The 23,387-nt window shown below is 37.4% G+C and overlaps 4 protein-coding genes and 1 pseudogene across 6 annotated transcripts; 2 read left to right on the top strand and 3 right to left on the bottom strand.

The window, feature by feature from the left end:
* Nucleotides 1–22: 22 nt before the first annotated feature.
* On the bottom strand, nt 23–5,163 carry LOC103870201. Its single transcript, XM_009148312.3, has 11 exons — nt 4,824–5,163; nt 3,737–3,886; nt 3,572–3,640; nt 3,370–3,486; nt 3,131–3,280; nt 2,360–3,043; nt 2,210–2,269; nt 2,039–2,131; nt 1,828–1,947; nt 1,423–1,756; nt 23–193 (listed from the first exon to the last, which is right to left on the bottom strand). Exons 2-10 carry the CDS (start codon nt 3,803–3,805, stop codon nt 1,424–1,426), a joined length of 1,695 nt encoding a protein of 564 aa, XP_009146560.1. The 5' UTR covers nt 3,806–3,886; nt 4,824–5,163; the 3' UTR covers nt 23–193; nt 1,423.
* A 451-nt stretch (nt 5,164–5,614) lies between these two features.
* LOC103870200 lies at nt 5,615–9,491 on the bottom strand (annotated as a pseudogene).
* A 596-nt stretch (nt 9,492–10,087) lies between these two features.
* On the top strand, nt 10,088–13,830 carry LOC103870199 (YTH domain-containing protein ECT3). 3 transcript variants are annotated; one of them, XM_009148307.3, is made up of 9 exons: nt 10,088–10,314; nt 10,522–10,597; nt 10,977–11,014; nt 11,096–11,255; nt 11,464–11,540; nt 11,627–12,073; nt 12,228–12,785; nt 12,872–13,084; nt 13,168–13,830. In XM_009148307.3, exons 2-9 carry the CDS (start codon nt 10,552–10,554, stop codon nt 13,483–13,485), a joined length of 1,857 nt encoding a protein of 618 aa, XP_009146555.1. In that variant the 5' UTR covers nt 10,088–10,314; nt 10,522–10,551; the 3' UTR covers nt 13,486–13,830. The 3 variants fall into 3 exon arrangements, with proteins under 3 accessions (XP_009146555.1, XP_033148282.1, XP_009146557.1); XM_033292391.1 differs by lacking the exon at nt 10,088–10,314 and having other exon boundaries at nt 10,354–10,597; XM_009148309.3 differs by lacking the exons at nt 10,088–10,314; nt 10,522–10,597 and adding an exon at nt 10,609–10,731.
* Nucleotides 13,831–14,068: 238 nt separating this feature from the next.
* Nucleotides 14,069–18,502, top strand: LOC103870198 (protein STRUBBELIG-RECEPTOR FAMILY 4). The gene is made up of 15 exons (XM_009148305.2): nt 14,069–15,020; nt 15,153–15,285; nt 15,368–15,439; nt 15,539–15,604; nt 15,697–15,768; nt 15,854–15,925; nt 16,002–16,073; nt 16,145–16,213; nt 16,287–16,352; nt 16,430–17,033; nt 17,113–17,384; nt 17,461–17,581; nt 17,651–17,787; nt 17,875–18,031; nt 18,113–18,502. The coding sequence occupies exons 1-15, from the start codon at nt 14,930–14,932 to the stop codon at nt 18,173–18,175; spliced, it is 2,067 nt and encodes a 688-aa protein (XP_009146553.1). The 5' UTR covers nt 14,069–14,929; the 3' UTR covers nt 18,176–18,502.
* A 288-nt stretch (nt 18,503–18,790) lies between these two features.
* On the bottom strand, nt 18,791–23,063 carry LOC103870197 (putative DUF21 domain-containing protein At3g13070, chloroplastic). Its single transcript, XM_009148304.3, has 14 exons — nt 22,174–23,063; nt 21,525–21,622; nt 21,349–21,442; nt 21,187–21,264; nt 21,001–21,104; nt 20,834–20,915; nt 20,625–20,764; nt 20,452–20,530; nt 20,290–20,353; nt 20,112–20,203; nt 19,959–20,024; nt 19,743–19,859; nt 19,429–19,611; nt 18,791–19,341 (listed from the first exon to the last, which is right to left on the bottom strand). Exons 1-14 carry the CDS (start codon nt 22,735–22,737, stop codon nt 19,117–19,119), a joined length of 1,986 nt encoding a protein of 661 aa, XP_009146552.1. The 5' UTR covers nt 22,738–23,063; the 3' UTR covers nt 18,791–19,116.
* Nucleotides 23,064–23,387: the final 324 nt, after the last annotated feature.

Below are 23,387 nucleotides of genomic sequence, written 5' to 3'. Positions count from 1 at the left end.
CATGTAGAAGTAGAGAGATGAGTTAAAGAGAACCATTTAGTATGTTTGTTTCTAGAAGAAGCTTAATGATTGTTCAAAGTTTCTTTTTACATATACATTATCTGAAAAAAATGTACAATGATAAGCCCCAAAGCTAAGTTGGGAACAATAATGATACATGCTGATGAACACAAAGCAGAGCTTTTAAAAGGTTACTAGATTTTGACCCGCGCTTGAAAAGCGCGGGTTTGTTTTTGTAATTAAATATATTTTAAACAAATTTCTATATAAGATAATGTATAAGTTTGAGCACATTTATCCAAAAACACGGACCAATCCGTACTAACTGAAAAACTAAAATTGAACTGAATTGCATAAATAATAGAGCAAACCATATATTTATGACTGAAAAATTGAAACTAAACCGAGAACCAAATGAGTATCTGAATTTTCAAATAAAAATTATATATTTAAAAATATTAATTACATTCAATTTTAAAAACCAAATATCCTAAAAATACTATTTATAAACCGGATAACTCGAAAACTTGAATTACCCGAATATTTTTATTTGGTTGATAAATAATTTAGTTAACCAAAAGTATAAATTATGTATATAATTATTTTTTTTTAAATATATATATAACTATGTTTAATATAACACATAGTATCAAAACTATTTTCAAAATAATATTATGTTTTAAAATAAGTGGATTTTGTTCTAAAACACAATTCTATTGCTAACCTATTTTAAAATATCAATATAGTGTTAATAAATAACAATGTGTTTTTAAAGTTTTTAGAAGTTATTACTAACCGATTTATAATTGGTTAGACTAAATATTTAACGGAACCAAAGATAAATAGCCATTTTCTGAAAATATAGGAGATGGAAAGATTGAACCGGTTTTATGTAGACCATAATCATATATATGGATTCGTATAGGAACTGGCTTGGTATTAAATGGTACAACCAATTTGGAATATTAAGTTGTGACAAACATCGTTTAGTTTGTGAATGATAATGTTGAAGTGTTTATATATATAACATGGTTAATGAAATCAGTTTAGTTAATAAAATTGGTATAAAATAATGGTTGATCTCTGTAAAAGATGCAATTTGTTTTACAATAGATATTGTATTATGTTTATAGTCTCCGAAGGTATTTACTATTAAATAAATCACAAGTAACCATATATACAAATATAGGGTGGACATTATTTAATAATAACATAAAATAATTATGATGGAATAATGTGTATATAGTAAATGTATATGTAGAGAATTAGGTTAGTATCATTTTTTATGACTAATTTGTTTTTAATGAAGAATAATGAAGTTAATAGTATGAAAAATAATAGGAATTCTAGTTAAATGAAATGGTCCAACTATGACTTGTTTTAACTAGATTTTTTAGGACTCTTTCCCTTTTAATAGTATTGATTACACACAGGAGTTGTTGTTGTTGTTGTCAGGGAGAAACAGATATCTGAAACGAGAATCAAAGGGGAGTATTCCACAGCTACGTGAGGAGAGAAGACTTTGTCTGCTTCTCTGAGAGATGCACTGTTCCACAAAAGCTGCTTGATGTGGTGGAAGGTACTTCGATATCCAGACCCCCAAGTTCGAATCCTCCACCAAACTCTTGGCGTAACAATGAAGCATTTTGGGTACCAGGAGCTTCCCTTTGCTGCTCAGCCCTACCGATGCTTGTATGAACTCTCTTTGAGCTTCTAGTAGCTCTTCCTTCACTCCTTTCGCTGTGTAGATCCTCACCTGCAACAACAAGATACAAAAAGTCACATTCCATATGCCAAACAAAAGGAGAATGATAGTTAGTTACTTACCGCAGGAGAAGAGTACATTCCGCAGCTTAAGGCAAAGGAGAGAAGAGGCTCATGTGTATCAATGCTTGCCTTGCGTTGTTCTTCTGATACTTTCACCTTGTTGATGGCAAGAAGCAAAGCCTACACATCAGAAGACAGTAAATGCTAACTGATTCTGAAAAACACAAACAAAAGAAACACCGAAGACAAAGATGAGTTAAAGATTATATACAATTTGTGGCCTGTGCGTAGGCGGTTTCATCTTCAGTATCACATACTCCATTGCAGCTGCAGTATACGAGTGTCCTCCAACCGTATAGGCAGCCTGTGAAGCAAACATAAAAGGAATAAGACAAGGCAAGAACAATGCGAAGAAGCTTATTCTAAGTGATATATATATAACCTTTTGCATCAACGAGAAGAGCTTCAAGTCACTTTTTGGGACACCATAAGCCAAATACGCCTACACATAAAAAGAAGACAACTCTCATAAACATTCATTACATTGCAGAAAGGCTTTTGATTAAGTAGAAGGAACAAAAAAGGAACTAACATGCATGATCAACGCGTTATAAACGTTAATCCAGAAAGCTAGCTTCTCATCACAGCTCAAATGGATTGGGTTTACTCTAGCAAGCTGCTCCACTAGTGTCCTGAACCTTCTCAATGCACCAGAAGCATATTCAAGCTGTTTCTTCCCAACAGACATCCAAGAAACCTCGGACGCCAAACCGTAGTTTCCAATCTCCGACCAGCTTAGCTTCCCACGAACTTTGTAAGGATCAAATACGTTTCCTGTGGCGGCCAAGACATTATTGTTACTTTGGATATCTATCTGAGGGCTTTGCACCCATGATGAGATTTTTGACCGTTCTGTTGACGGCCACCAGGATGATGAGCTTGATAGATGCCCCCTTGGTGATGCCACCGGTGAGAGTAGTTGGCTCTCGTTTGAGGATCTTTTTGTCTGATCAGCAAGAGACATGAAGATGTTCTTCATACATCTCACCATTTCTTCAGAGAGTAGATTAGGGTGATCCCACAGGTACTTAGGTAGCTTCCTCCCATTTGTCTTTCTCATTAGTCTCTTCTCAAGAATTTGATTACTCTTCTTAACTGTTGATTCTGCCTGAGATGATTCAGATGAAGAGTCTTGGTTTTGGCATGAACTGTCTTCTGCTGATCGATGTAGTTCAGAATCCGAATGATTCAAATATATCAAGGAAGAAGAAGAGTTCTGCAGAACTAATACATAGTTATATCCCAATACAGATTACAACAAAAACAAGACAATGATGAGTTTTTATATAAAGGAGATACATACTGGTGGAGAAGCTGAGTGTGTCAAATGATATTCAGCTAGTCTTCTCTCGTTTCTTTCTTGGCTAAGTTGGAAATTCAGTGACATCATTTCTTGCTCTAGCTTGGTGACTGCAGTCTCTAGGGTGGATATATTGGAAAGCAGTTCTTGAGCCTGCCCAATTTTTCAGAATCATCATTTAAAGAAAACGGTAATTTTTTTTAAAATGTAATCATAATGGGATGAGATGAGGGGGAGCATACATGATGTGGAACACTACAAGAAGAAGAAGATAGCTCCCAAGGATCCTTCTCCATGATGCTCTCTAGAAAAGTGTGCAGCTCTATTTCTTCTTGTAGTTGGCGTTGCAATCTTTTTACCTGCAACATTAAACTTCTTTCAGAATTAGTAAACAATGCAATTTATTTAGAAAATGCAGACTCTTCTTTGAGTTCAGAAGCTCACATCCTCTTCAAGTTGGTATCTATACAGAAAAGATTCACCACTTGTAGACTCTTGGCATCTCTCTATGCCCTGTTGACAATTAAGCAAGCAAGCTCTTATTGTTGTTTAAGAATTGCATAGATTCATTAAACAGGTACAATCTATAGACTTAATGTACGTTCATACCTCTGAATTAGATTTCAAAACTTGAGAGTCATACATCCTAAGGATCTGGAGTTTGGTAGTTATTACCATAAAAACCAAATGATGGAACTTCTTCAACAAATATCCTTCAGATTCTTCTCTCAAGTACAAAAGACTTAAATGACATAATCCCTGCACACAACCAGATCAAATAGAAAATGAGTTAAGATAACATTTTAGAGGAAAAGACCAATGTGGTTGTCTCTTAAGCACAAGACACTAATCAAATGATGGAGTTTTGATAATGGAATTTTCTCAGCACAAGATGAAGAGGCAAGACAAGGCACTGTTAGGGCATTTCCATCCCTACCCCATTTTTTCCTCTAAAATAGAGTAAAAGTGAATATGGAGTAAGGAATGCTCCAACCCAACTCCATATCTCACTCCATAATGAAATTTACTCCATAAATGGAGTAATCTATTTTTTGTTTGTTCATCACTCTATTATGGAGTAGGAAATAGAGTAGGGTTGGAGCAATTTCACTCCATTATCACTTTTACTCCATTTTGGAGGAAATAATGGAGTTTTACATTGGAGATGCTCTTACACCTGTGAACATCTAATAAGGACAAATATAATTATAGATACAGAAAAACAAGAACAGCAACATGTCTTGTTTAAAAACGACTAGACAGCTAAACGTATCACATGGTCAAAATTTTCACATTGAAATGTTAACTCAGTGAACCAGCTAAACCAAAAGATACAACCTTTGAACATGTAATTCTAGAATACGTGTTTGATTTTTGTTCTTTTCCTTTAAAAAATGAAGACTTTTGAACTTGGAATGTACTATTGCCTTACAAAAAAAAAAGAGAGAAACTAGACAAACTTTGATGAAAAGAGAAGACAGAAAGAAATAAGAAGCTAAAGACATATCAAGTGGGTCTATGAAAGAACAAATCTTTCTAATTGACTTTATGAATATACCAACATCAATAGTCATGACTCATAATAAAGGAAAAAGATTGAAACTTTGAATCATAGAAAATGTAACCAATTTTCTGCAAAAACATATAACTGAACCAAGGAGAAGATAAATAATAAACAGTGGGAACAAAAGCAAACCTTTTTTTTCTCTTCAACTCTTCAAATGGCTGAAAGAGAACCTTCAAAAATCCGAGAAGAATAGAGAAGAAGAGCTATGTGATTCGAGAACCAAAACCCTTAGCTTCTTCTGAAAGTTTCTGCTAGATTCTCCCACACTAATCTTAATCTGTCTATCTCTTAGGTGTCAAATAAAGAGCATAGGCCATCTTATTTATTTCGCAATCTTAAAAAGTTTCTCAATTTGAAATTCAAAATAAAATCTCTATTCTGATTTCCGACTCAACAGTTAATGCCAACTAAGAAAATGACTAGTTTTTCTTATTATTATCCAATAATGAATCAAAGTAAATGACTTAAAGTAGAAGACAAAGATACAGTTGAACAGAACAGAAGAGAATCTGTAACATACTGCTTTCAATCTACACGGGCTCTTGGAATTTGATGTCTTTTTCTTAGTAATTTCAAAAGTAAACTGAAAAAAAGAAGAGAAGAATAAAACACTCTTGAGAAAACCAAAAAAAAATATTGAAGCATTCTCGCATGCAAAAAACAACTAAGATTTTTTTGTCGCTTTGTGGTTAGAACTTAGTGGACTGAAGCCTGATTCCCTTTTCTTGGCTTTGTTTTGTTTTTCATGTTGACAATGTGTAGTATTATTCACAGATTTTTATATATTTGAAATTTGAAAAAACAACGAGTAACCAACACAACTTTCTCAGAATATCATGGTGTTGAAAAAAGTTGTCTTTGTATACTATTTTGTTTTAGGCCTGTTAGATTCATGTGTATATTTTCCTAAATCATCACACTTTAAGAAATCACATATAATATATCTGGTCGATTCATCAGTAATGATTCAAAATATGAGTTTACATTAGCATTGTATCAAAAAATGAGCTTTGTTGAATACCACAAACTAAAAAAACTAAAATATGCACATCCACAACAAAAAAAAAGGCTGAACGGGTCAATTACATACAAAAGTCTTGCAGCACAATCTACTTCACTTCTCTTTACTTAGTTTGGCTTTGTAGCTTTGAGCTTTGCAGATGAAGATTGTAATGAACAAATGCCAATTCTTCCAAATGCTGTTTCTCACAAGGGCTCACTCCTTTGCTGAGCAGCAGCTTCTCTGCTACGTTCCTCTTCAGCTTGTACCTCGAAGCACCTTCACATGTCTGACTCAGAACTTTAATGGCGAAACTCTGCAGCTCTGGGTGCTCGCTCGCCTTCTGAGCCCACCACTCACCTGCAACAAAGAGAGATTCAAAAAATAAATGACAAGACCCTTTGCTTCACCGGTTCAACAACACAACAACATCAACAAATCAAGAAGTTCACACACCTGGAATGACTCCAGTGACCTGATCAGCTTGACTGGCCTCATTAAAGCAACCTTTACCGAGCCTATACATCTTAAGCTGTCTGCCAATTTTAGCTACAACGCAACATTCTTGTACCAAATAACCCAAAGCTGAGATCAAATCAGTTGTAACTTCTGTGTCATTCTGAAACTCAGTCGAGTAGAAAGCAGCCGGGTTCAGAAAGTAACCGGCAACATGAAGAGGACTGTGAAGATGGTTGTTCCAGACATCATCAATCACATGCCACAACGGCTTGTAACACAGTTCCTCGTTGTTGAGTTCCTTGGCTATACTCTCCTTGATCCCATCCATAGTGTCATAGACATATCCAGCATGCTGACTGTTGTAGACAGTAGAAAACAAGTGTAGGCTGCGAATCAGAGGAGATGTGGACTTCACAAGTCTCTCAACACATTCCCAAAAGGAAGAATCCTTCACCAGTGTGGACACTGTTGTGCCTTCTTCTTTGTTCCAATCTAGAGAAGCAACCATGGCTTCCAAGTTGTTCTTGGCTTTGAGAATGTTCTCTGCAGTGAGGTACGGCGTGACAAACTCAAACTCAGAGGAGGAGACTGTCATGTCTGTTCCATGACTAGGATCTTTGAAAAGTTCCCAAACCAAAGGGTTGTTGTTGATGAACTCTGTGATGTTACTGACCTTGTCAAGTACGTCTCCGAATGAATCCATTTTCCCAATTTCCACCAGCATGAGCTTAAAGCAGTGGGACACACTCACGGACCAGAAGACGTTTAGGTTGTTGCTCTTGAAAGACTGGCCTAGCTCACCAACCCAGCCAGAGGTTGAACAAGCAATGATCTGAACCACGTTGTGCACTCCAACATCCTCAACAACCCCATACACTAGCGAGGTTAAGGCAGCGACGTCTTTCTTGATATCAGAAACATAGAAGGAGTTCAGATACACTGGACCAGCTGGAGAGTCTGCCACGAAAGTAACCATATCATGGCCTTTCTGATCAACCCAAGCATCCAGCAAGATGCTGCAGCCTGTGATGGCCCATGAGTCTTTAATCATGTTCACATGATCTTGCACTTCCTCCACCGCTTCTTGAAGCATCGGTCCGTTTAATTCTTCAGAATCAGGGATCTTAATCTCACCTACAAGAGACGTTGCAGCAATCATTTCTCTGAAGCTTAAGGAATCCACAGATGAAAAATCGAAACAGTGTTCATAAAAGAACCGACCAATGCACTTTTGAGCTTTGTTTAACAACAAGAACTCTTTGTTCTCAGCAGATTCATTTTTTCTGGATGAATCCTCTTCTTCTTCCTCTTCTCTTCCACGCTTATGATCATTACCCATTTGGACTTCCCCAACTCTCTTACTCTTAGCAGCGGTGAGATCAAACTCTTCCTTAGTAACCTCATCACGAAACGCCTCTCTAATGGTCAGTGTAACTTGAGTACAGGGAGTCATACGGCTACTTGTACCACTCAAGTGACGTTTGAGACGGTTCAAGCCAGTCATTTCTTTACCGCAGTGCTTGCATCTAACACGCCTTTCGTTTTCGTTCACCCAAACTCCGTGATCATGAATGTCCATGATACAACACCTAATTAAAGAAAAACACAGTGAGTGAATCAGAGACTTAGAACCAGCCATTACATGCACTGCAAACCAATCTTGTCTAATCGAAACCTTGCATGTTCATGGAGAGAGAGAGTGAAGAAAAAACGAGAGTTTTGAACTTTATAATGCTCTCAAGCAACCAGCAAACGAGTAAAAACGAAATGGTAGAAACTATTAACCATCAGTCAAAAAAATTCGAACCTAATAAGTGATAAAATAAGATCAAAGCAAACAATGTTTTTTCACAGACGAGAACCACCAAAACAAAAAACGAACGCATTGTTTATCTAAGGCTTGGAACTAGGATCAGAGAGATTACCTGAGTCTGAGTCTAAGCGTCGAGTCTGTCGGATAAGAAGAGAGACAGCAAACCCTGGAAGATAAAATGAAACCCTTGTTTTAGAGAGGGGGGGAAAGCTGAGGCCTTTGTTTTATCTCCGTAGATAATTTTGTAAGTAATGAGAAAAAGACTAAAATAGCACTAAACCAAGTTTTTGTTCCCAAAGTAGCACTCAAGGCTCAAAGTCACAAAAATAGGTTTCATTAAAGAGGTAATGTACACTTATACCCCTAGGGTTAATTAATCCAAACCTTAGGGTTTAGAGTTAAGGGGTGGGGTTTTGGAATTAGGGTTTAAAATTTTATAAATAATAAATAATAAAATAAAAAATAAAAATTTTAAAAACAGTTTCAAAAAGTATTTTTAAATTATAAAAATAAAATCTGAAAAAAAAATAAAAAAAATTTGAAATTTTTTTTTAAAAAAAAAATTATAAAATTTCGAATCTGAAAACATATAATCTGAAACTATAAAAAAAAAATTTATTTTTTTTATTTTTATTTTTTTTTTTTTTTTTATTTTTATTTATTTTAGTTTGTTTATTTAATTTTAAACCAAGGGTATTATAGATATTTTACCCTTTAATGAATGTCATTTTTGTGACTTTCTACTTCTAGTGCTATTTTTGAGACATAAACTTCAAAAGGTGCTATTATTGATAATTGCCCTTTTGTAATTAATGATGATAAGTCCATTACTTACTTCATAAGTTTACACGCGTCAGATAAAAGGTCATATCATTAACATTAAATACATGTACATCTTCTTTGAGTGGCTAGTGGCCACTAAAATTCACTGTCCCAGATTACACAAAAAAAAAAAAAAACTAGATTATACTCACAAATTTGAAGAAACCTGCTATCTCTCTCAGGATCTTCAGACTCAGCGTTGTTCTCAAGCCTGCTACGTCTCTGAGAGGATTCACATTTATCGTTTTCGGATTTAGAAGCAATGTTCTATCCAGGAGTTGTTCATGCAATTGCTTTTGAACTTCCATCTGCATAGTTAATTGCATTGCCCTGTCTGTCCATGGAAGAAGAGAGTCACACTTTAAGGATAATGTTAAGACATTACTGGGGAGATCCAATATGTAAACCAGAAACCAAGCAAGAAACACAATGTCTCACCCTTTCTTTTTTTTTTTTTTTTCTCAACAGCTTCACTGTTACTCAAAGCCAGTTTCTTTTCCTCTGAGTTAACATTCTTCTTCTCACCAGCTAGTCTATAGTTAAACAGATTATCAGAGATATTGAGCTAATTTGGTATTCTGTACTTGTAAAAATTGGTCAGACGCAAAACTAATTTAGTACCTGTAATTTATTTTTTACATGATAAGATCGTCAAGCCCTCAGCATTCATGAGCTTCAGAACAGCCTTGGCAGTGTTCTGTCTCTACATGAATTTTGAAGCAACACACGGTTAAGTGTTATCCAGTGTTCCATCTCTGACTAAATCGCCAAACTGAAATTAAAATCCAAACAAACAGAACAAGTTTAACATGGAATAGAGTTACAAAACGGAATAGAAACGGACCTGAGGAGACAGGATGATAAAAGTCTTGTAATTTTTTTTGTAACTCTCCTGCATAAGAAAGCTCAACACTTTCGAGGAGTTTAATCACCAAATGTGACATCAGAAGCAAGAAAGTTTGAAACTTTCTCTGAGAAATAACACCCGAAATTACAGAAAAGAAAAAAACCATATCTTCAAATCAAAAGAGGAGCAAAGAAAGAGATAGCGTTTATCCGAAATCAGAAAGCGAAAAAGAATGAGGAGGAGGAGATTGTGGCCACGGAGGCTAACGAATCACCGTCGAGGAAGAGAAGACAAGTGTGCTCCTTGTCTTTGCCTGATTGGTCTGGACTCTGGACCGTCTTTCTTACACTACGCGCTCTTTACATCAAGTGTAACTCACACACCTCTTGAAACCGTTAGTTTACCCATACACAAGTGGTTGTGCGCCTTTTGCCTTATACATAGAAAGTTAGGATCATTACTCATATCAACGACATAATGAATATTTAAAGAAGAAGGAAAAAAAAAAGATTCTCGGAGTCCCCAAGAGAACTAAAAAAAGGAAAGAGATCATAGTAATTTCCATTTTCAAACAAAGAAAAGGAAAGGGACGAGAAGCAATGCCCCCATTACTTTCTCTTCTTATCTCTCTCGTAAGTTAAAGCTTTGCCCTTTAAAGACGACATTAACCAACCACAAGGTAAAAAGCCTTGCATCATTAATAGCAACAAAGTTGTTCCCTTTTTATTACAAAAAACAAAACATACAAAAGCAAAATTTACTGTAATCTTATTACCAAAGTATTTGGCTTCTTACGTATTTGTTTTACACATATATGGAAAGATCCTCTATCCTTCTCTACCTTTAAAGATTCTGTCTTTTTTTTTGTTTTGTTTGTTTGAATCAGATCCTTAATCTTGGCCTTTCGATCAGATTCATGGCAACGACTCCTCCTTCACACGCCACAGATCTTATTCCTTCAGGTAAACATCACTAACCCCATCTTCTCAATTCTCCTAAATTTGATTCCTTTACCTTTACCTTTTACCTCTCTGCCTCTATCCTTGTTGTCGAATCCGTTGACGTGGGGGCTGAGTCATGTTTTTGACGTGTTAGGGTTCGTTGATCTGGATTTGTGGTTGTTTACTAGAGCATAATTCTATTGGAAGTGAATCTCCTTTTTGCTAAGATCTGGGGGGATCCGTGTTCTTTCTATCTTAAGCTTGGAAACTTGCTATTTGTGTGTTGTTGGTTTAGTTTCACTAAGATCTTCTTTTGTTTGCAAGATCTCTTTATCTTGTTCATGTATGTCTCTTTCCACCGACTTATTTAAGTGTGTTACCGTTTAATGAATGAACACAGAGGAGCAGCCTGCTAATCTGGACATCATGAAGGAGCAGGTACTTGATCTGGTTTTTATAATGAAGATTCTCGGAGGATATAAGTTCATATCTTTGGTTGTCTTTTTTTCTTTATTGCAGCCTGTGCCGGCAAACAATGAGTCCTCTCAGGAATCTACAGTTGTAGTTCATCCAGCAAAAGTTGCTCCACTGTCTGGACCTTATGGTATAACAGGTGATCTTGCTGGACACTTGCCTAGCAGCATCCTCTCTCCTCAAGCTCAAGGCTTTTACTACACAGGTTGGTTTCTCATTCATCTTCCTCTCTTTTGGATTCTCTGATCAGATCCCAAATACACTGTATCTTCTGAGGTCATATCTTAGTGGTTGTAAAGTGGCAATAAAAAAGAAATAACATAAGCCCTTAACCATGACTCTAGTTCTTGAATTGGTTAATGGGATGTATAGAAGAAGCTAATGGTGATTCCTATGTATGTTTGGGGAACCAGGTTATGAAAACCCCACAGGTGAATGGGACGACTACTCTTCCTATGTCAATGTTGAAGGATTGGACATTACATCTCCTGTGTGTACTATGAAACTTCTCTTTTAGGATTCATTCTTTGAAAACTTTCCAACTTGTTCATATTCTCACTCTCTGATAAAAATCAGGTTGGCTTCAATGAGAATGCTTCTATGGTATACCAAACAGGATACGGATACAACCCTCAAATGCCATATGGACCATATTCCCCTGCTGCAAGCCCCTTACCTTCTGAGGGGCAGTTGTATTCACCTTATTACCAGCAGGTAGTTCCTCCTAGCATGCAATATATATCGTCTCCAACTCAGCCAGAGCTCACCAGCCTTGTCGGTGTTGACCAACAAGGCGATAACATGGGAGGACCAAGACCGTCTTACCATCCTCATCCTATTGGACCGTTTAATGGAAACCAGCCAAACCTTGGTTTCCCTGAGTGGCAGCAAGGCTTTGATGGGGGGATATGGTCGGATTGGTCCAAGCCTTCTGATATGCACAGACATTCTTCTCATGTTTCACCTGCTTTATCTCCTCAGCCACTCGGTTCATTTGGATCATATGGCCACAACATTCCCATGGTTTGTTCATTATAAGTCCCTAAACAATGAAACTTTTTTAATTAAAGTTCTTAAAAAATGTATAGTCTCTAAAATCTCAGGTCCGGCTATGTAGATTAATGGATGTATATTGGACTATATGTTGAAAGTGGTTCCCTTTCCTTTGTTTTGTCAGGGCTCACAGAGACAGAGATCGTTTTACGGTTATGGATCTGGTTCAAACTCTTACAACAGAGGTTACATGCATAGTGGTGGTCATGGCCAAGGCTCTAACTATGGAAGTAGACTCATTTCTAATGTGAGTATGGGAAACCAAAGCTGGATTGGCGTTGACAACATTCGAGGACGTGGAAGAGTCAGTGATCCATCATCCCTTGGTGGCGGTTATAATGGTAACTTTGATATCCTCAACGAGCAAAACCGAGGACCAAGAGCTTCAAAGCCCAAGACTCAGGTATCATCAGAGGAGCTTGATTCTTCTGCTGATACTAAGAAACATAACAAAAGCAGTACAAAGGAACATGAGGACTCCAACAACAATAGTAATGACTTTGTCACAGACTACAATAACGCTAAGCTCTTCATAATCAAGTCTTACAGTGAAGACAACGTTCACAAGAGCATCAAGTACAATGTATGGGCTAGCACAGCTAACGGAAACAAAAAACTTGATGCTGCTTATCGTGAGGCCAAGGACGAGAAAGAACCATGCCCAGTGTTTCTTCTGTTCTCTGTACGGAATCTAAAACCATGGATCAAGCAATAAACTAATTTGCTTTTCTTTCTGCAGATTTGCTTACTTGGTTTTTGTAACTGCAGGTAAACGCTAGCTCTCAGTTCTGTGGTGTGGCCGAGATGATTGGACCTGTGGATTTTGAGAAGAGTGTTGATTACTGGCAACAAGACAAATGGAGTGGACAGTTTCCAGTGAAGTGGCACATTATCAAAGATGTTCCAAACAGTCAGTTCCGTCACATTATATTGGAAAACAATGACAACAAGCCTGTGACTAATAGTCGTGACACTCAAGAAGTAAGTAGACTCTTCTTGTCCATAAGATACCTCTTTTTTGAAACCACTGCATATTCACAACCGAACCAAAAAAAAAACTGCAGGTGAAACTGGAGCAGGGGATTGAGATGCTGAAGATATTCAAGAGCTATGATGCTGAGACTTCAATCTTGGATGATTTTGAGTTTTATGAAGAGAGGGAGAAAATAATTCAAGACCGGAAGGCGAGAAGACAGCCAAGCTTGCCGTCTGGAGTAGTAGAAAGCGGAGATAAACCCTCTTCTGCTGCTGCGTTGCAGACAGACTTGATCAAGAACATGTCCAAAAGTTTTGCTCAGGTTGTCCGGTTGGACGAAGCAGCAAAGACAAGTTCACCTCCTGATGCAACTACAACAACGGTGGCTGTCAGTCAATCCAACTAGTAAGTAAAAGACAAAAAATTAGCAGACTTTATGTTTTCAGTTTCCATAATGATATCTTGTTTGTTCTAAGAAGGGTATTAAAAAGAAACTTCACGTCTGACAAAGTCTAGTTTCTTGTGTAAAGTAAAAGCCTCTTTTGGCTCTTTTTATGTTCCCCATTAGCCAAATTTGATTCATTTCCCTTATTTCAATGTTATGTACCCATATCTCTTTGGGGTTGATAAGAAGATGTATGAAAGACAATATAATGTTGCTCTTGTAAAGTTGCTTCATATATCTTTGAAGTCAGTGTGTAATAAACATGCAGATTACACCCGTTAATCAAAAAGCTCTTAGCGTTTACCATCTCTGAGTTTTGTTACATTTTTTCTCCACATAGTAATTTACAAAAGGGAGTAACCCTGGAAAAAAAACAGAACCTAACCGAAACCCGGGTATTCGTTGTTATATTTATATATTTGAAATAACCGAACCGGAACCAGAATCGAACAGTTACCCAAATATCCAAAAAACAAGTCTCAAACTTTTTGATATAAAGTAAAATGTAATCAAACCTACTCAAACTTAGGCTGGACATGAAAAGTGAGAACACCAAATTATCTTTTATGTATTCTTTTTTTATATTATAAATATATATGTTATTTCTATATTAATATACAGTAAATACTTATAAAATTAACATTTTAGTAACTTGAACTCTGGTTGGATTGACGAATATGTAAGTGTGAAATTACTAAACCACTTAGATTAACATGTTAAATCATATATTTTGTATATATATATATATATATATATATATTTGATTCACATATTAAATGGATACCAGAATCGAACCGAAGTCTTTTAAGTACCTATTAGATATAAAAATGATTTATCTATACACCTGGAACCGAATAGTTCTTCCCCAAAACCTAACCGAATGCTCATGGCTAATAGGGAGTATGTATTAACTATTAGCTTAGAGAACATATATTCGGACCAAACCTATATTCAGACAAACCTTGTCTTTTTTTCTTCTGTTGTGTTGTTGATGGGTTCACACGTGTGCTTGAATAAACATTGAAACTACTTTGATGCTGTTTGCAGTTAGATCGGACTGGGACAACAGTTGTAGTCTCTCTCCTAATGTTTCGGTGCCTGCTTTCATTTATAGCTGTACATTTCTCTATTCACACGTCCAGATTTATTCGCCTTTTCACTCATTAACCTCATAACAAAAAACAATTAACAGAAGAAAGAAACTGAATTTGCCATTTTTGGTTAACTGCAACACCTCCCATTTCCAAATTTGTTTGTTTCTTTCTTTTCATGACCTATCTAGCTTCCTCTCCTTTGGTTTTCCTGTGTTTCCTTCATCCTCAAGGAAACCCGGAACCAGCGCTGGGTTTCTCTTTGGATCATCTCTTTTGCTTTCCCGCAGATTCTTGATCTCTAAAAGCTCAAAATGGCACCCACTCTGCATCCGATAATACTTTTTATTGCATGTTTAGGATTCTTCACGTCCCATGCTCTTGCAAAAACAGATAGCCAAGATGGTAAGTATCTTATTCAACCTATCAAATATTTTTCTGTTATTAAGAAAGGGCTATCAAATGGTTATGTGGTTATGTAACAAAACATCTTATGTCCTGATCGTAATTAATAAATGGTCATATGGATTGTTGTAGTTTCGGCTCTTAATGACGCTTATAAGAGCATGAACTCTCCATCAAAACTCAGTGGCTGGTCTTCGAGTGGAGGTGATCCTTGTGGTGATTCATGGGATGGCATTACTTGCAAGGGCTCTTCTGTTACTGAAATGTTTGTTACCTCCTCTCTCATCTGATTAAAGGTTTATCTCTTCATCGATTCTAAAGTCATTTTTGGTTTTGTATTTTTGTAGAAAGGTGTCCGGACGTGGACTCAGTGGATCTTTAGGTTACCAGCTTGCAAACTTGAAATCACTCACTTACCTGTGAGAATACATCTATCTCCTAAATCTCTCACATCTTGATCCTCAGGTTTAGGTTGATGTTTAAACTACATGTTATATATTTTGTCATTTGTATAACAGTGATGTAAGCAAGAACAATCTTAACGGAAACTTACCCTATCAGCTTCCTGAGAATCTTGTTTATCTGTAAGTATTATTAAAATGCCATTTTTCAAGTTCTTTTGATGTTCACTACACAATGTGTTAAAAGACTGTATGTGAATCTTTCTTCAATGCAGAGAAGCTTCCGAGAATGACTTCAACGGTAATGTGCCATACTCTGTGTCTCTCATGAACGACCTCACTTACCTGTAAGTCATAGACACTTACTTGACTTATTTCCCCAAAGTATATCACCATTTGTTTCATACACGTTCTTGCTTTTTTATTGCTCAGAAACTTTGGTCGTAACAACCTCAATGGTGAACTTAGTGACATGTTTCAAAAGCTTCCAAAACTTGAAACAATGTGAGTCACATACACACACACACATTCTAACTGTGAAGAGAATTCATTAACTTAACCAAGTCTATGTTATTTGCAGTGATCTGTCTTCTAATCAACTCACAGGAAAGCTACCACAGAGTTTTGCTAACCTAACAGGACTTAAAACAATGTAAGACAAGAATAATACACTTTAAAGTAGTTCTTGTATTGTTCTTACTCACCATTTACTCTCTTTAACAGTCATTTGCAAGACAATCAATTCAAAGGCTCTATAAATTCACTCAGGGACCTCCCTCAAATCGATGATGTGTAAGTATTAATAACACAAGTTCCTATCCTTTTCCTTCATTAATGTAATTCTTATGAATCTTGACAATGACAGAAACGTTGCAAACAATCAGTTTACTGGTTGGATCCCAAACGAGCTGAAGAACATTGGAAACCTTGAGTATGTTTCATCTCTCATTCTATACTTTAACACAATCAAAACATATTAAGTTTGTTTTATTTAAACTTCTTGTTCAGGACTGGAGGAAACCGTTGGTCAAGCAGTAGACCTCCATCACCACCTCCCGGGACTCGCCGCGTAGACAGAAACTCAGGAGGCGTTGGTTTAAGCAACAAGGCTCTAACCACAGGTCTTATAGTAGCAGCATCCACTATAGGTGGACTCATTTTCACAGCAGGAGTGATTGCATTATTTGCTAGAAGAAAGAACTCTCATCACTCTTCTCACTTTTTCGACGAAGAGAAAGGAGGAACCAACAGAAGCAAACCTCTCTTCACACCACAGCCCTCTCAGGTGCTTCAGTACGACTCTATGGATGACTTCAAAGGCCAGAATACTGTTGATTCCAATGCTTCAACTGAGACAAAACCTTCTTCTGTTAGAAGAACATCATCAGTCAGTTTCAAGAACTCTCCTACCTTCCATCTCATACCTTCTTCTACACCAGTGGCTGCTACCTCTGGTCGTTTCTCTAGCCTTGAAGACTCTCCTGACACGCGTGGTGTGAAAGCCTTTACCCTTGTGGAGCTTCAGAACTCTGCTTCTGGCTTCTCCCCTAATCGCCTTATTGGTGAAGGAACTCTTGGACGTGTTTATAAAGCTAAATATGAAGATGGAAGGGTTTGTTTTTTTTCTCTCTCTCGTTTTCCTCTTGTTCTTGTTTCTTCATCATCTTATTCAGACATTTGTTTTGAAACAGAAGTATGCAGTGAAAGAGATTGATTCTTCACTGTTGGGGAAAAGGAATGTGGAAGATTTTTCACACATAGTGTCCAACATCTCCAGCATTCACCACCCTAACATGGCTGAGCTTGTTGGTTATTGTTCAGAACAAGGAAGGAACATGCTTGTTTATGAGTATTTCACTAGTGGGTCACTTAACAGGTTCCTTCACCAGACTGATGATTTCAGCAGACCGTTAACTTGGAACACAAGAATCCGAATCGCTCTCGGAACTGCTCAAGCTATAGAGTAATTATTCTAACCATTTCTTTGACAACAATCATCTAAACAAATTAACCAGCTGAGTAAAACTTTGTTTTGTTAGGTACCTTCATGAAGTGTGTTCGCCTCCATTAGTTCACAAGAACATCAAGTCATCAAACATTTTACTTGACAGTGAGCTGAATCCTCATCTCTCAGACTATGGCTTGGCGAACTTTCACCATGTGAGCTTCTTTATAAATAGAGATACATAGTTGTTTCCAAACTAATGTCTTCTTTCTTGAAAATTGTAGCGCACAAGTCAGAATCTTGGAGTGGGATACAATGCTCCAGAATGCACAGACCCTTCAGCTTACACATTAAAGAGCGATGTCTACAGCTTTGGTGTGGTGATGCTGGAGCTTCTAACCGGTAGAAGGCCTTATGACAGGTTCAGTTACTAAACATATATTTAGAATATAATAATATAGAACTACTCAAGTATCTGAGAATGTTATTGCTTGCCTCTAATCTTCAGTGAAAGGCCCAAAGCAGAACAGTCACTAGTTCGTTGGGCAAAGCCGCAGCTTAAAGAGATGGGCACTCTTGAGGAGATGGTTGATCCGTCCTTGTGTGGACTCTACGTTCCAGAATCTGTCTCGGCATTTGCGGATATAGTTTCCATCTGCGTTATGGTATAGTCATTGACGATTCTCTTATGTGTTTATATGTTCTCTAGACTGGACTGTTATTGTTGTTGTTTTTTTTTTTTGCAGTCGGAGCCTGGGCTTAGGCCACCAGTGTCAAACGTGGTGGAGGCGTTGAAGAGGCTAGTATAGTCTAGTGCCTCAAGTTGTGTATGTCACCGATAAGAAGAAGAAGAAGAATAACTGTTCGGGAGAATGAGGCTAAAATCTGAGAAACTTCTGATCAAACTTGAGCTCAAGAAGCTATTGGATTCAGGTTTGTATAGAGTGTAAGGTGGTAAAAATGGTGGAGGAAAAGATAGAGACAGAGATTGTATTATTCAGTTTTATGTTTTGTTTTGTTTCAGGTCATGATTGTCTAACATTTAGGTTAATCTTTTATACATTTGAGGAGAAGTAAAAGAAAAAAGAAAAAAAAACTCGTAGTCTCATAGAAGTAGAACAATAACATTTAAAACTGACACCTAACGTTTGATTTGTGCCAATATAAACAGTATAACTGTATCTGCAACACTTCTCTTTGCATCATCAACTTCAGAATGTAACTGGATCGGTCCAATCTATCAGCACAAACTCAAATGATACAATTACTTATAATGATAACAGTTTCACAGCTCTTTCTTTTGTGTTCAACTGCACAGTTTCCTGTTTTTCCATATAGTGATAACAGATTCACACAAAATAAACTTAGCGATAACATAAACAAGGGATATCAAATTGATTACAAGTGAAACAAGAGACCACAAGTAAAGTTCATCATAGTTGCATACACGGATACAACAAAAGAACACACGTTCAAGACTGACTTTATGACACATTCATCAATCAGTGGCAGCAAGAACCTTCACATGATCAAACCACTCATATTTTCTCCTGTTTTGTTTGTGGGTTCTATCTGATTATTACATTCAAGCAAAGAAGAAAGCTTGTTGTATTTGTGAGTTGACTTCTTATTTTAGGTTAAAGAGCTCTGACATCTCTAATGTCCGTAGTTGTTCTTCTTTCCTTTTCAAAAGAAGAATTGAAAAAAAAATGCAGCATATTGAAGAAAAAAAGGAACTGTTGACCCAATGTCAATGTTGTTTGTTGCTATTATCAGCCAATACATGTTCATCATCTGAGACGGCATCCTCGGTTTTTTCTTGGTACGACGAGTTCCCATCATCCTCTTCACTGCTCCACTTCCTCACGAATTTAGGAACCATGCTTCTTACATCTTTTGCCTCCGACACTTGATCCATGTCATTGACTCTTTCAAACCTGACAGCACTCACTTTTCTTGCATTCCCTGCTAGAATCTGTATAAAGACTTTTCATCAGTTCTAAACAACGAAAATGCTTTTGCTGAACCACATAAAATGTGATTCTGAGCCCACTCAGTATACCTCAACTCTATAGATTTGATGCTTTTCCTTCTGCTCCTGCCTCTCCTGTTTGTTACCTTCCTCTTCTTCACCCTCCTCTTCCCAGTTTTCCTTTTCAAGAACAACTTTTACACTTTCTCCCGTTTTTGGGATATACCCAAAGGCCTCACACACAAAGCCTGAGACTGTCTCATACTGAATCCCCTGCTTCCCACAAAAATAATCAAACATTGCGAGTCTATAATACTTTCCAAAGTTTATGTTAAGTAGCCTTGAGAAATGCTCTTGAAGACGCACTAAAGAGGTATAAAAGCCACTGCTAAAAACTACATTACCTCTGGCATCTTTATATTCAGTTCTTCAGATAGCTGATCAATTGATGTATTAGCATCAACATCATATACTCCCTCGTCTCTCATCACAATGTACCCTGTCTTCTTCTGAATCTCCTCCTATTGACCCAAAAAGTCATGGAGACCAGACATTAAGTAATGAAAACAGAGGCAAATAAGTTATGTAAGATAGGTTTAGCATATCAGTAGGACACTTACTTTTGAGTCATTTTCATCAAATATTTCACCAACAATCTCTTCCACCACATCTTCAAGAGTTACTATCTGCAGAAACAAATTAGATAGGAGAGAGAGAGATTACCAAATTGTGAAAAAGAGAGTAGAGAAGCATAAAAGGAGAGTAGCACATACACCAATGGTTCCACCATATTCGTTCAGGACAACAGCCATGTGAACCTTTCTTATGCGAAATTCTCTAAGAAGATTCCAAACTGACATTGAATCTGCAATATATAACATTATATATATCATTAGATTCCTTCCCTGAGAAGTATGTATCAAAATTAAAAGCAAATACATAGATGATTACCGGGGACAAAGTAGGCAGGTTTGTGTGCCATGTCTCCCACAGAAGTACTCTCTAGCAGATCACCCTTCAAGAATCAAACAAAGATGTGTTTCATTCTTCACCACAAATACGTTAAAGAGAAAGAAGCACTAAGAGATACTGGAAGAAAGAAAACAGTCAAACCTTCTGAACATAATCTAGAAGATCCATAGCATATGCGATTCCCACTATATTATCTATACGCTGCTCAAAAACAGGCACCCTGAGAAGTGAGAAGAAAACATTTAAGCCTGATCAATTAACCCTTAGGAAGGGAAAAAGGATTTAGAAAGAAGGCTTTTGAAATTTTGTGTTACCTCGAGTACTGATGGGTCACCCACATGCTATGGAAATCAACTAGACTGCCGCTGGCGTCAATTGCAACTACATCAACAAGAGGTGTCATCACCTCTCGAACATGTGTGTCTTTTATCTCCAGCACATTTTCAATCATATCCTGCAAAGCAATCATTATTATAAATGTTGATATTGTATAGATTTTTTAAACGAAAAGCTAAGATATTACCTGCTCCTCTTCTTCAATGGCGCCACTTAACTCTGCACCCCGTAGCATCAGTTTCAACTCATCTTCAGTAACATATGGCTCACTGACACACACACACACACACAAAGAAACAAGAGATTACAACTTGGATCCACTCTTTTTCAACAAGGAGAAAAGCTGATGCATACCTCCGTCCTTTTAAGCCAAGAATTTTCAGTATTCCCATTGACAGATACGTGACAATTCTTCCGACAGGATATAATACTAAGGAAAGCCACGCCACTGGCCTAACCTAGATGCACAGTCAGACAACATAAGTCATGTAAGCACATAGGCTTGTTAAAGTAAACCAATGCCAATTGATTCAAACTTACCACAATCCTTGCAACTTCTTGAGCATTGTGAACAGCAACACTTTTTGGAGTAATCTCAGTTAGAAGCAATATAGCCACCTATATAGTCACGCAAGCATAACAACTTAGGAAGCGATTTAAAAATTAACAGATATGGCAGAGTATTGAAATAGTTATACGTACTGTCATCAGTCCAGTGGCTGCACTAACACCAGCTTCACCAAATATAGCTGTTGCTGCTTCAGTGACCAGGGCAGTTGCCGCAATATTCACAACACTAAAATCAACCACAAGGCCTAAGATAAGTTTTCAAGCAATCTTATAAGAAAACAAACTGCATCTAGGAGAAAAGACAGTACGTTGTTCCAATGAGAATAGTCGTCAAGAATCTGGTAACATCACTACGGAGCATTCTGAATACACCATTCTCTGGCTCTTTCTCAGCCAGCTCACGCACCTTAGATGAACCGCACATCAAACAGAAATGTTTTTAAAACCAGTCAGATCAGTTAACTAGAACATTAGAGACCAGACATGGGACATGAGGTGACACAATGTGCTCTCAATAAACAATCAGGGACAACATCTCGCAATTGTATCATTCTTCACAGAATCTCAAATCTAATATCCATGGAAGTTTCCTAACTTAAAACAACATATTATTACCAATAAATCTTGCTGTTCCACAATCAAATTTATCTTCCAGCAAAAAGAATATAAATATTCAAAACAACTCAATGCTACAATTCATTGTTCTAAAAATCGGTCTAGGCGGCAAATCGGGTGTAAGCAAAACAATTTTTCTAAACCGAGCTGTAACAAAATTGGTCTAGGCGTCCAAACAAAAAAAATCAGTCTAGGCGCCCGCCTCAACAATAATCATCAATAAAATGCCTAACAGCCGCCTAGCTATTTCTTGAACATTGCTACAATTTTTCAGCATTGGCATTAACTAATAAATCACACGAAAGGAACTCACAATTAAAACTGGGAGGACATGTAGTTTACCTTCCAGGGCCACAGAGTGGTAATGGACGTCTCTGCCATAGAGAAAAACGCTGAGAGGCCGAACAGTGCAGCCAATATCAGACCTTGCTCTCTAAGAACCTTAAGAACCTGGTAAATTTTCGGCAAAGCATTCTTGAACAAGACTAGGCCCTGACCAAACACCTCATGCCCTGCTTCCACCACACCGCTCGACGATGCCAACACCTTTTTACATCCATACAAGTAAACTCCACACACCACAGCTCCTATAACAATCCCACGTTTCAGCAAAACCTTAATCAACTCCAGCTCTTTCCCCCCAGAATCCGAACTTTGTTGACTACATTGACTCGAGCTAAACAGCATAAAGCGACTTCTGTAGCTGCTGCTAAGTTCACAGCTTCGCCGGAATCTAAAACTCAAAGTGGAGTTTCTAGACGACATCACAGGGCAGTGCAGCTCAGCAGCTCTCGTGAGAAGTCTACCAGAAAGGTTTGGTTTTTGACCGTATCTCTTCAAGTTTGAGGCTTTTGTGCTAACAACAGACCGACCCAGAACCGATAACTCAAGTGCCATACCCGTCATAGAGAATCAGATACTAGAAAAAAAAAACCTGAAAGACAAAGCAGAGCCACACCAAGAAGCCTTTAACGTGTGGGAAGAGCCAAAGTATGAAGGAAATACAAGACGGCTTCTCTTCCTTATGAAGTCAATTCTCTAATTGCGCAGAAGCGTGTAGAGTTGATACACAAGAAGGTATTAGTTATTATCTCTTTGCTCAAAAACAAAATGGTGAATTTGAAACTGTGAGCTAGAGCCTAGAGCTCATATCTGAAAAGATGAAACCCCTCCGGCAGCGAAAGGCCGAGATGGTGATGTTGCGGAGACAAAAAAGGCTGCGCCTTTCCTCCGACACATTGTTTTTGTTTTTTCAGACCACGAGAGCAAGTGGTTGAGTTGGTTAAATGACGCTAGTAACCCTATCGTTCCTACCAACCACGGAAAAAGGATTTTACTAATGACTAGACCGGGCCGGTCTCCCAGCGCCACAGTGGTGTCCCGGTTTGCTCTTCAAAGAAGCCTTCATCAAATCAAATCATATCTTTAAGCAATGTGTAATTCGTGGACCGCCATTGGTATATTATTCAAAAAATATTTAACCGATAATTAGGGAATGATTGGTAAGAACTGTAGCTTTGTATTTTTTTTTTTTTTTTTTGTAAAAAAAGGCTTTC

This window comes from Brassica rapa, chromosome A05 (genome assembly GCF_000309985.2).
Source record: "Brassica rapa cultivar Chiifu-401-42 chromosome A05, CAAS_Brap_v3.01, whole genome shotgun sequence".
Taxonomy (NCBI): domain Eukaryota; kingdom Viridiplantae; phylum Streptophyta; class Magnoliopsida; order Brassicales; family Brassicaceae; genus Brassica; species Brassica rapa.
Note: the sequence above shows the minus strand (reverse complement) of the source record. Positions and strands in the feature narration are given on the sequence as shown.